General features: G+C 43.2%; 1 protein-coding gene across 4 annotated transcripts in view; it reads left to right on the top strand.

Annotated features, from left to right (window-relative positions):
• Positions 1-7,903, top strand: part of nfic (nuclear factor I/C) — a 32,957-nt gene extending 25,054 nt beyond the window's left edge. For 3 of the 4 annotated variants that reach the window (XM_056377569.1, XM_056377567.1, XM_056377566.1), the window contains exons 9-12: positions 412-525; positions 1,136-1,293; positions 1,971-2,154; positions 7,021-7,903. In XM_056377569.1, coding sequence (XP_056233544.1) covers positions 412-525; positions 1,136-1,293; positions 1,971-2,154; positions 7,021-7,145 — 581 coding nt within the window. In that variant the 3' untranslated portion in view covers positions 7,146-7,903. Of the gene's footprint in view, positions 1-411; positions 526-1,135; positions 1,294-1,970; positions 2,155-4,285; positions 4,375-7,020 lie in introns of all 4 variants that reach the window. The other variant, XM_056377568.1, reaches the window with a different exon arrangement.
• Positions 7,904-13,184: the final 5,281 nt, after the last annotated feature.

Here is a 13,184-nt window from a genome sequence, read left to right as displayed (position 1 = left end):
CTGAATATGTAACTTTAAGACTGAAACCATTATCTGCCGGCTTTGTTTAACAGTGCTCAACACTTTAGATAAAGAACAGTGAGTTCATTGTTCGTTCTTTCGGTATCACCCAGTGACTTATTGTGACTTGGAAGAAGAAATACTTCAACATTTTAAACATATGAAGACAAATTAAAATATTGGAGGTGCTGAAGCTGAAGAGAAGCTAAAGTCCTGGTTCTGGTCTGAGGCTCCAAGGTCCACTGTGGTAAACTGGTTTAAAAGGCCAATAATGCAGTGGCTGTAAAACAATATTTATAGCTACAGTTAAGTAGCTCTTTAAACCCACAAGTTCACAAACGAAAGGGTCCCTGCGCTAATAAATGTGTGTGTGTGTGTGTGTGTGTGTGTGTGTGTGTGTGTGTGTGTCAGGTCTGTCTCCTCCAGTGAAGAAGGCAGAGATGGACAGTCCCTCTCCCCAGGAAGACTCACCAAGACTTGGATCCTTCACTCAGCACCACCGGCCAGTCATAGCTGTTCACAGTGGTCAGTAGCACACACACACACACACACACACACACTCACGTATGTTGTGTGACGTCTTACACCTCAGCCTGCTGCTGTTCTCAGGTGATTTAACGAAGGTAAACACAGTAAACTAGACGTCACACTAAGATACAGTTCATGCAGATCACTGACAGACCTGCACCCTGCTGTGTGTGTTTCTGCTCCTTATTTGTAACTCTGCCGTCACAAGCTGCAGGAGGTTAATGAACTGAAGGAGATGTTCTGTGCTGATTTTGGTCAGAGAGTTTAATTGAAATAAATTATCTACACTTTAGGTAATAATCTGTTGTAGCAGCACGTCTGCTGTAACTTCCTGATGGAAAATCAAACATACAGACATGAAGACTGAAATAAAGCTACAAATAAAACGACAATATGGAATCATACAGGGTGTTAATGTGTTCACATTTAGATAAACATCTGCTTGTCTTGGTTTTTCTTGGTCGGGGAGTATAGATGAAGCCTGACCGTTAAGACTCTCTCACACACACACACACACACACACACACACACACACGCGCACACACACACACACACACACACATAATATAATATAATGTCTCTTCTCTCCCTCTTCGTCTCTGTCTAGGTCTGTCTCGGAGTACCCACCCCTCCTCCTCTCTTCATTTCCCATCATCCTCCTATTTCCCCCATGGAGCAATCCGCTATCCTCCTCACCTGGCCCAGGACCCCCTGAAAGATCTGGTCTCATTGGCCTGCGACCCTGCCAATCAAACCCCCAGCTCCGTGAGTACAACCAGTTCAAACATGAAGTCCAACATGGAAGTGCTAAAAGCTGCAGTTCCTCTAATGACCACTATAGTCTGGCTCCAACAGCAAGTCAATCCCCATAGACTCCCATGTTAAAATGTCCAACTTTACAGCAGAAATAATCGTGTTTACAGCCTGGTACAAAAAACAACTGATTATATAACTCACCTGTTTACGTTTTATTTAGGCGTAAAGTTATGTATGTTATTTATTGAGGGCTCAGAAGTCTCAGCTCCTCACATGCCCCTCCTCTTTGACCATTTTTGGATTAGCCGGGAGGTTAGGAGGCGCTGCCACCTCTGCCTCCGCTGCCAAGACTGAGGAAACAGGGTTTCCACTGCTGCTGCTGTGGCTTCCCTTTCCTTTAGATGGTGCAGGTTGGGATTTATAGAGGCGGTCTGATGGAGACCTAACAGCTCCCCCTTGTGGAGAATCTGAAGCTTGCTCAAAGTGAACAGCTGAGTTTGTTACGAGTCAGTTCATGAGGTTCTGTATGAGTCTATAAGCAACCACTTAGTGTTAAAGTCAGTAGCACCTGTTCTCTTGCGCTCCCTGTGAGCTGCAGCTTCAGGTAGGAAACAGATACGCAGGATGTTTGGGATCCCACCAGCTGCAGCGTTAAAAGTAAATCTGGTTGTCTTTCTTTTTCCCAGCTCAACGGCAGCAACCAGATTAAAGTGCCCAGTCACTACATCTCCTCTCAGATGTTGGCACCACCTGGACCGGCACCCTCCCTGGCCCCTCCCCCATCCTCCCTCCCCAGGCCGACGCTGCCCGCAGAGTCGAAGGCCACCACCACCTCCTCTGACGGGGGAGCAAACTCCCCCACGTCACCCAGTAAGTGCTCAAAACACTAACCAACACATGACGTATATACATGACCTTCTGACGGGAGTTGGAATAGAATATTTTATCGCTTATAGTCCGACATTTATTTATATCCAAGAACAGAAAACGTCGTATTAGTGTAAATAGTCCTGGGGGGTATTCCAGACTGACAGAACACACGTATATAAGACTGCTGACAGAGCTTTTGCAATTTCATACAACTAAATATAAAACTATAAAGTGGCCATGAAAAGATCCAACACAACAATGAACGAGCAAGTGTTGTCTGCGTGTCGACTGGCCGACCTGTCAGCGACACCCTGAGCATGTTCTGGTGACGTCTGCCCGACACAGAGCTGCTCTAAATAAAGTGTGAGATTTAATTATCGCAGCCACAAATTTTTTTTTTTTAATTTACATCTAATGAATATTAAAGGGCCAGTGCCATGATGTTGTCATTTGTGTGTATTCAGCACATGATTTACTGAGGCGGCAGATCGTTACACAGTCTGACTTCATTCAGAGCTCCGCTGGTACGACTGTGGGCTGGTGTCTGTGAGTTCACCAGCTTTACACCACAGTTAAACCTCACATGAAAAAGAAAGTCTAATTCCAATTATATTAAAATCTTTACTAATGGATGAGATGTCAAACAAACGTTATGGGAAAAGAGACAGAATGAGATGTCTCCTGTTCCTCTGACCAAGTCAACCGAAACTCACGGTTTCAATCACATGAAAATGTCCCTGAGAGCTACATCATTACAAAACCACCATGTTTTTAGTTGTGACAAACTTTAGAAAATACAAAGAGAGAGAGAGAGAGAGAGAGAGAGGTCGACAGCTCAGAGGAGAGCAGGTGGAGGTGACGTAAACATCTCAGGTAAAATTCTCCATGTCTGATCAAAAGACCATAAATTCCAGTTTAATTTAACGTCCTCCCTCTGTTGATTTGCTGTTAGAAAATATTATGTTCATTTTAACATATTATTGCAATGTTTCTTTTTAAGAATCATTTTATTATTTCATCATCGTTAGTTAAACATATTTCCTAGTTCAGATCTTTAGATATTTTTGGGGGTTCACTCTTCAGACCCCTTCACTTTGTTCACATCGTGTTTTGTTGCAGCCTCATGATAATAAATCTACGCTCAATATCCCATAATGACAAAACTGAATTTTAAAATTCTTTCTTCTCTGCAAATTTATTAAAAAGGAAAAACTGAATTGACAGAAGTATTCAGACACTTTGTTGTGGCACTTGAAATTTAGTTCAGGTTCCTCCATTTCTCTTGATCGTCTCTGAGATGTTTCTACACCTTGACTGGAGTCCACCTGTGGTAAACTCAGCTGATTGGACAGTGGAGAGACACACACCTGTCTATATCAGGTCTCACAGTTGACAATGAATATCGGAGCAGAAACCATTAGGTGAAGCAGCTGCCTGCAGAGCTCAGAGAGAACAGTGGCCTCCATCATTCTTAAGTTTAGAACAACCAGGACTCTTCTTAGAGCCGGACGCCAAACTGAGGAATCAGGGGACGAGGGTCTCGGTAAGAGAAGTGACCAAGAACCTGATGGTCTCTCTGGCTGAGCTCCAGACATCCTTTGTGGAGATGGAAAAAACTGCTTAACCAATCGCTATCGAAAGCCCCGCCCCTTGAAAGTACCTGACACAGGCATTGACCAGAAACTGAGTCCAGGATCCAAAACAGAGGGGACAGAAGCAGAACCTGTGGCAGTGGATACACATTTCATTGTAAAGTTCCTGTTGTACAAACCGGTTAATAACATCAGGATTTAATAATATTATCCGATTTGTGAATATAGTACTTGGCAAATTTGCCGGTTCCACAATCTGGAATACCTCTCAGGTCTATTTGGTGTCATTTGGTTTAATAATCAAACAACCAGAGAGTGAGTGAAAAGATAAAGTGTTTGGTGTGAAGTCAGCTCGACCCCCACCAGTGTGAGATCAGACAGGGTAAATCCCTCAGTCGGGGGAGGGGGATTATTGTTGTTCTCTGTTGTAGCTCCTTTGTGATATGGAAATATTTTTGTTAAAAGTGCCTCATGCAACTTTACAAGTGACATTTTGAGAGACATTAAGAGACTGATGTTGATAACACCAACACCCTCAGCTTACTCGGCCCCTGGGACCCCCCCTGCCAATCGCTCCTCCTTTGTTGGAGTCACCCCTCGAGACCCAGGTGGACTCTACCAAGCCCAGGTTAGTATGGTTTATTTGACATTGTCAAGTTCAGTTCAGAGCAGAACCAGCTGACCCTAAAAGACTGATTATTATTGGAGGGTTGAGAGTCGTCAGCTTCTGTTAACAAATCTGTTCCCACTGGAATATCTGCCTCTGAGACTCCTGCCACTTCCTAACAAAAGCCTTGATTCTTATACTGTATTTTAACATGGAAAAAATCAGTTAAAGACAAGAGTTGCATCTCAAATTTGAATATGATTTCGTCTCTTTGCGAGCTGCTCTTTCATCCCTGATTTCATCCTGCAGTCAGTAAACTGCCGACCCTCTCTGTGGTCCAAATACTCCGACATCTCTCAGGCAATGAAACATCGGTTGGCAGACAATGAGTGTTGTTGTCGATCGGCAGCTTCTGATGAAAACACTGTATCAGTCAGACAGCTGTGAGGTAGATCAGTGTGTGAGTGAGGAGGAGGTTACAGGTGTGTGGGTGAAGTGAAGTGCACACAGGTGACAAGTTAAAGGAGAAACCGAGTCTCTGAAGGTACGTGGTGAAGGTAGAAACATATAGACAGTATGAGTTGATGAAAAGTAGAGCTGGACCTTCTGCGTTAAGTTTGGACTCTGTTTTTGCTGCTGCATTGCAGTTTCACTGCTCCAGAAACAGGACTGAGCCAGGAGTCCTCTCTCTCTCTCCCTCCCTCTCTATGTCTCTCTCTCTCTCTTTCTCTCTCTCTCTCTCTCTTTCTCTCTCTCTCTCTGTATTTCTAAAGTTTGTCACAACTAAATACTCGGTGAGATAAGTTCTCAGTATGTTATCAGGGATTTTTAATGTGATTGAAATCCAGTTTCATTTCATTTATTTGGGTTTCGATCTATGAAATGTGTTTAAATTAAATAAATATATAATAAATAAATAAAAAACTTGCATGTTGCAGATTTGGTTGAATGGGCCCCTGAATTAAAATACCGCAAAGCAGCTTCATCATTGGTCAATTCAAGCCAAAAAAAACAAAATAAAAACAAAAGCAAAATGGAGTATCAGTAGTTGCAGGTTCATTGCACAACATACACAATTTCAGCTTCAGTGCAATGAGTGTTTCAGTGCTGGTGACATGAATCCTGTACAACCATCACACTGGCATTTTGTGCTTTAGAATAATGTGGATGATTACAGTTGTGTCTCCAGATGTGTTGACTGTAACATGTCAGGGTCGACCAGAGTTTCCCACACCGGCTCATGCTGCGTTTTCATGTTGGCTGGTCGTTCTGTTGCAGCTGCAGTGACTCAGTGACGTTTCAGTCTTACATTTCTGACACTCTCAGGATTTCACTGCAGCCTGTGTTTTGATCTCTAAAGCTATAAATCATCTGTCAGCGGACGTGTCCACAGTGAGATGCAGGAGCAGCATTTATTTATGATTGATGACCAGAGATTTCACCAGCTTCCTCCTCACACTGTCAACTCTCCTCTGGGAACAGCCCACAGTTTATCTCTGGACTTAAAATATTTTATAATATATTCAGACAGGGACACAGTTATTGTGCAGAGGCAAATGACTCGACTTCGTTTTGTAATTGATTGATAATTGCCTTGACGTGATGTGATTGGTGGCCGCGTGAGTTATTAAAGTTTGGATTGAGGGTCGAACGTCACGAGAACAGGAATTATTTCTAAAAAGTCGACAGTGTGCAATGACGCAGAGGAGCTCGACAACCCCAAGGACAACATCGCCAACAATCAGGATTGTTAGAGAGGTCGCTGCAGGTGGCTGAGTGCAGGTGAGCTCTGTGATTCGACACCTGGGTGGAGGCAGGAGGAGTGAGAGGAGAAGTTAACTCGAGGCACCACAACAGATTATCTTTTAAAGTGTCTGATGACAGTGAGTAAACACTTAAATAGACCCTTTACCTCTTTTAATAACTCCGCATCATTTACACATGCTGCAGTAGAGATGTGGCTTGTTAATAAATATAAACACCGGAATAAAAGATTCTATATCTTTGTAATTACTTTAGGTTCCATATTTTCTTCTTCTTCTGTGGTTTATTTCAAGTGTTGATCCATCAGAAGATATACTTGTGGTTTTAAGAACCAAAAACCATCTCAGTGTAGTTTCACATCTCCTCTCTCAGGCTTCTCTCTGCAGCTCTAGTAACAACAGGTCAGTGAGCCAATCAGAACAGAGGAGGCTCTGAGCCTCTCTTCTGATTGGCTGACTGTTTTCTGAGTGATCCACTAAAAATAAAGCAGATTTCAGGTAAAACACTCAGAGAAACCAAATCCTGCAAGGTTTGGATGGTGGGTCCAGGTGGGCGGGGCTTGGTGACTGCTTTGTTGTGACATCACAGAGTTACAGGAAGTCCTGACGGCTGGTTTTAAGACTAAATACAGGCTGTGTGCATTTCTCTGTGGACTGAGGCTTTGATACTTTCACAGTATTAATATAGAAGCTAGACCTGATCTATAATCACACTACACATGGACACAGACCTTTACACTATATGGGATCTTTAATCAGTTTTACATGTTTACATTTGCTTTGATGGTATTTTAAAATGTGTGTTTAATGCTCTGATGTAGATGTGTGTTAATTACCAATGATGAAAGCTGAATGATCTGACCGATGTCACAGTAAATTTGAATTGTGTGTGTCTCTGTTTCAGTCCTGGTATCTGGGCAACTGAGCGAGCTGTGGAGGAAGGGTGCCTGTCACGGCAGCGCTATCCTGGAGGAGAGGAAACAATGTTGTCCAGACGTTGGCAGAGGAAAAATATATTCAGCTTTGTAGAAGCATAACGTGTGGTCATACATATATATAAATATACAGTGAGGTGTATTTACATATGTGTATGTGCCCAGAAGAGGCAGCCTGGATGGAAGAAGTACGCTGCTCTCACTCAGCCATTTTGCAGCCCCAGAATGTACTACGCTCTATGACACTAAATGGTTCTCACGAATGGCCACTGACGGGAGTTGTTGCACTCTTCAAGTGGAAGCAACGGATTGATGCAGATGTCTGGTCGGTCCAGATGAACTGGAGACCAGAACCAGGCCTCAACACACCAGATCCTGAGAAGCCTATAACCTAACTGTGTCCCCAGGATGAGGCCTGTTTCCCTGGGATGGATGTCAGCCTTTACCCCTGCACCCTGGTTCTCTACACTAAGTCCAGTACCAGGCCTCTTCCCTGGGACAGACATAGACCTCACCCCCCCCTCAACACCCAGAATGCCCCCTCCGCTGCAGGTGCTGCTTATAATATATGCAAATAAGCCTCCCTTATTTTCTGAACCAACTAGAAAGAGAGATCCTGTTGTTAATATGTAAAGTTTCTTTGCACTTTTTGATATGTTATTGATACGTCTGAAGAAAATTAAGAGTTGAAACGACGCAGTTTTTTTCTCTCTTCCCACCAAAAGACAGAGGCTTTGTCTTTTTTATTGACAATCATCAGCCTGAAACCATTAAGTTGCTTTGCAAGGATCATGTTTTTAAGACTGATTGTGCTTTTTTTATCAGAAAACAATGAGTAATAGTGGAATATAAGAGCTATATTCATGCCTCCTCGAACACAACACACAATGCTACAGTTGGACACCAGTATAGAGTTACCAGTAAACACTGGGCCTGCAGAGTACAGAGGCCCAGTGTCTTTAGCAGAGAGCATCTTTTTACATGAATATCCTGCTGCTTCCTTCCCTTTTGAATGCTGATCATTTCGTCATGACAGTACTGATCCAAACGGCCCGAGGCTCGATGTTTGGAGGAGACGTGCACCTGCCAGAAGGAAGCGGCTCATTAGAGCTGAGAAAAGACAAAGACACGTTAAAACCAGGATCGTGTGGCAGCATGGCCGGCTGTAAACTGGCTCCTGAACGCAGTGTGTTTGAAACTGTAGCATCCTGTATGTGTGTGTGTGTGTGTGTGTGCGCGCGCGTGTGTGCGCGCCTGTGCGTGTGTGTGTGTGTGTATGTGAATATGATTCCTGCATTTCCACACTCATCCCTGCTCTGTTTTGAGGAGATGTTGTGTTGATTTTGTTTGTGTCTCAGAGAACACAGTGACGGGTTTTGTACTTGTAGATTAGAGAGAGATACGAAGGCGTTTTACACTATGATTACGTTAAAATTCCTTTTTGAGAAAAGCGCAATGATGTTATCAAGCTGGAGGGCTGCGGTGTGTTTTTCTAAAAGTCGTTGATGCTTGTGACAACAGGTCATGTGCACACTGACTTGAACTGAGCACAAAATCCAGGTTACCTGTCCGGCTCTGGAACGACTGGTGGTCCAGAAGGTTCTGTGCTGTGCAGCTCAACCCCAACCCAACCTGAACAGACTGTGCGGGAGGGATGGGGTTGGGTTGGTAGTTCAGGCTGGGGTGAGCTGGAGACAGATGGAGACAGGTTAACCACAGTGTTGCCAATGGCAACAAGCAAATCAAGCATTTAAAACTAGAGTTTATAGGTCATGAGCTTCATTTTATGTGCCCAGTCTTGACACAATATTTGCATATTTTAATATTGCAGTATGTTCTGTTGTGGCTTCTCACAGCTTCATTTAATCAGGAATCGTCTGAAAGGCATTTAACAGCTTCAGGTTTTACATGCATTTTAACTTTGAATCGAATCCTCTTAAATATTTGATAAACAACATCTTACAACCACTAGCTCTTACAGAGGAAGTAACAAAGAGCGAGATGTGAGTTCAGTGGACAGGAACAACTCGGTCGTGCGTGTGCAGTTGTCAAAGATCTGAGCGCAGAAGCAGATTAAGAATAAAACCCAGAATCGAATTAGAAAATATATCACTGATATTTACATGTAAAATTCAGTGCAGACTCCAATCACATACATACCATCTCTTTGCAGATGAAACGCTGAACATGTATTCAGTGATATGTAGATTATTTTTAGGGACTAATATTTCACAAATGGTGCCATATTTTAATTTGTGAGGCTTTGCAACTGTCCAGCAGTGTGTTTAAGTTTGTGACCTGGGGATGTGTTTAGTTAAAGGACTGGTGTTTCTGTGTTGAGGTGTGATCAGATTGAATGCCAAGCAAATTTTTTGCCTCACGTTATTCATAATGAATTTGACCGCTGGAGTGTTTCTGCATCTGCGTTCCCATGGAAACAGTGGGATAATAGTCGACACATTATCCTTTTTTTTTTTTTTTTTTTTTTTTAGTCGGCGGTGGTTCATGTCTTGAAAGTTATCTCTGCGATCTCACAGCTGATCAAATGTTCTCAGACAGTGAAACCAGAGTTTAAATATAATATTAAGAAGCTCATGTACATCCACCATGGAAACATTTACAAAGCAGATATCTGGTCCCTGGTTCGACTCCCGACCCTTCGCTGCATGTCGTTCCCCTCCTTTCTGTCCCATTCCCTGTCACTCTCTACTGTCCCGTCAACTCGTAAATAATTACGTCTGTGAGGTCACAAAAATACCTTTGAAGACGATGTAACCACTCGCAGGAAAAGATGATGGTGGTTTGACTACGTCTCTAGAGTCTGTGGTGAAGTCACTTAGCGGGCAACAGGCTGCACACACCCTGGTTAGCTCGTACCAGCCACATGTGTGAAGTGTCTGTGTGTATTTGCAGCTCAGACTCACCAGGAACTCCAGTCTGATATTTTCCTCCAGTTTTTACTGGGTTTTTTTGTTAGTTTTTTTATCTCTTTTTATTTGCGTTTATTAATTTTAGTGTCAAACTGTTTTTGTTTTTTGAAGGTGACACAGTTTCAACTCACACAGAGGCGTCTCCACGCCGCGATGCCTGGAAGTGACGTCTTTTCGGCCGACTCTGCATGCAGCCAGACTGCATCTAAAATTGGCTTTGCGTTCAGTCTGAACACAGGCGTCTGTGTCTTTTCCTTTCCCAGGATTTGGGCTCAAAGTTGACGACAGTCAGTGCCTACAGGGTGTTCAGATTTTCTACTGAAGGTGCTGATATGAGCTGGGTTTAAGGTTTAAGGTTTAAGGTTTAAGGTTTAAGGTTTAAGGTTTAAGGTTTAAGGTTTAAGGTTTGGTTAAAGTTGGCTTAAAGCTGATGTATACTGCATGGTGCTGCCCTGGTCGCTGTGCTGACCTGAAGAATGCATGGCTCAAACTAATGATACCTCTCCCTCAATCCTGCTCTTCCTCTTATCCTCCTCTTCCTCCCTCTGGACTCTGTACCAAATCAGAGGGCAGTGGATGGAAGGGTTATCTATTTCTTTGGATTTTAATAATTGCCCTGTTGTTAAACTTCTATTTTGCACGATATATCATAAAACACATTATGTGCCTTGCCTTTAGTTAAAGAACAATAATACATTATGGAAAAGTGATCATACTTTTCATGGTACAGCTGGTAGCACTTAAAAAAAAACAACAACAAAAAAAGCTGCATGTGTGATTGCTTGACATTAACCAGTGTAGCAGGTAGACAGTTTTAGGTTAAACAGTGGCAACGAGATACTGAGACGCTCGCCTGAGTGTTTCTCAATGAAAACTTTCATGAGCTTCAGCAGAGGATGGGACGGCCCTTATCCTCTGCTTCCATTCAACTAAATACAGATAGCAATTTTTTCACAGTGTGGCATTTTGGGAAATACACGTCTGCCGTCATACTCAGAGTCACATGAGACGGACAATATCTCTCTCTACTGGAAACAGTGCGAACAGACGGGATTTAGCCGAGCTAAACACATCCCAAGTTATCTCAACTCAACGTCCATTTACTACCTTTTATTTATGGCTCTCAACCACATCTCACAGGTTTCATCAGCTGACTGAGTCGGCTGCGGGGTCATCTAGTGATCCAAGTATGGGACTGTGGTCACATGATAACAGGTGGTCATATACAGGGGGAGACCCTGCAGAGACAAACACCTGATATCAAGATCTCTTCTTTCTTTGATCAGGTTACAACTGAACCGTCTCCATGACAACCGAGAGAGCTGCGAAGAAGCTCGCGAATGAACATTGAGTTAAGATGATTTAGTTTCCGGGGTCGGTAATGAAGCGGATACTTCTGGGTAAAGCGGGAAGAGAACTGTAGTTCCCAAAATGTTGGACTGTTCCTTTAAGTGGTGATTTTTTCAGTCACATGGGCAGGTGGTGATCGCACTCATCGAGCTGATCTGGTTCAGTGGCTCTGCTGTTTAAAGCTCAAGTGTTGTCTGACAGGTGTGTGTGTGTGTGTGTGTGTGTGTGTGTGTGTGTGTGTGTGTGTGTGTGTGGACGTTGACATCACTCACGCTGTATTGGAGGTAATGTGTGGACGTCGGTGTGTTGTAAACCAAGTGTGAGTTGAGGGTTGTGGTTCGGAAACGGCACTTTACAAAAGCATAACACGAGTTGTGAGAGTGACGTCTGGCTGACGTCCCGTCCACACGTTCACAGTAACAAAACAAAAGCCATTTTCAGAGACTTTGCTCAGTTCTGACAGACACAGTATCAAACACATGCAAACACATCAAAGTATTTATCGCAGGGGTTAGTGTGAATATTTTGTCAGGAGTTTAGCCACTAAATCCAGTCTGATGTTAAACATCTTCAGGTTTGGGCTTCAAGACTCTGCAGCTCTCTGATTGGCCCTTCGAACACCGTCCATTTGCCTGTATGATGATCATGTAACTGTCACATGACCATGGATGAGTTTGAGTTTTATATGGATGCATGCACTTAACACTATTCTTACTCACCTTGGCTTTTAGGTTATTTTGAATTATTTCTTGAGTTGTTAACATTATGTTGCTTGTAGGATTATAGTTTTAAACACAGCAGTGTGTATAAAAAATATGTACAACGTGGACTCATAAAAGAGATGTATAGAATATTTGTTTGTCATGTTTGTGCTTTTTGTTTCGGCTCTCTCAGTGGCCAAGCCACTGAATATGGGACCCATGAAATGGGTGGGCTGGTAGTAAAGTTTAACCATGTGAGGGGTGATGAATGACGAGGGAAAGAGGGCGAGAGACAAGTGGAAGTTAAATTAGAGTGAAGTGGAGCGCACACAAAGAGTGCATACCTCTGCCAAGGCTGCACAGTCCTCTAAATGTGTTATTTTAATGAGAGACAGTATTGAGAAAAGTCTGTGACTGGATCTGAATCACAGTGAGGTACTGATGTCGCGCTGATCAGCTGTTGTCAGCAGCATCTTTATAAACCTAAATCCTGTCTTGTAATGCTGGAGCTGTGTATGAGAATGAGTGAATGAGTTACGACCAACTAAATGTTTTTCCTTCTTCAGCGTCATCCTCGCGGGAAAAGACCCTGAGATTTTTTTGCAGAATCGCTGCAGTTTTGTGTGGATAGATCAGACGAAGTTTAGCTGCAACTGCACAAGTTCATGTCAAACAGGCCGTAGCTGAAAGAATCTGTGTGTGTAAGAAACGGCAGCGCAAAGGAAAAGCTTGTCCAAATATCTCGTGGCAAACTGGAAATGGAATGAAATAGAGGAGAGAGGTGTTTTACCAAAACATTTACAAAGCAGAATATCTGTTTAGATTTCTCTTTACCCAACAGTCACGGTTCACGAGTTCTTACTGGAGCTTTTCTCTCCATCCCAACATTTTAGACACAATCCAAAGCAGGGATAATTAGATCCAGTCCAAACTGGCAGGTACATGGCGTCCTGTGATGACAGTACACACCATGTGATCGGAGCTGGGGGAGAGTCTGCTTTGATCCCTCAGACATACTGACACACAGACCTGAGACCTGGCAGACTCAGGTCCAGGGTCAGGTCAAGTGAAATCTTTTTATTCTTTTCTTAAAACACATTAGCTGCTTGAAAATTCAACATGGCCGCCATTTCTGGCAGTTGTCTGTTGTTC

The sequence above is a fragment of the Seriola aureovittata genome, chromosome 6 (assembly GCF_021018895.1).
Source record: "Seriola aureovittata isolate HTS-2021-v1 ecotype China chromosome 6, ASM2101889v1, whole genome shotgun sequence".
Lineage (NCBI taxonomy): Eukaryota > Metazoa > Chordata > Actinopteri > Carangiformes > Carangidae > Seriola > Seriola aureovittata.
The sequence above is the reverse complement of the archived record's forward strand: the minus strand, read 5'-3'. Positions and strand labels throughout refer to the sequence as shown.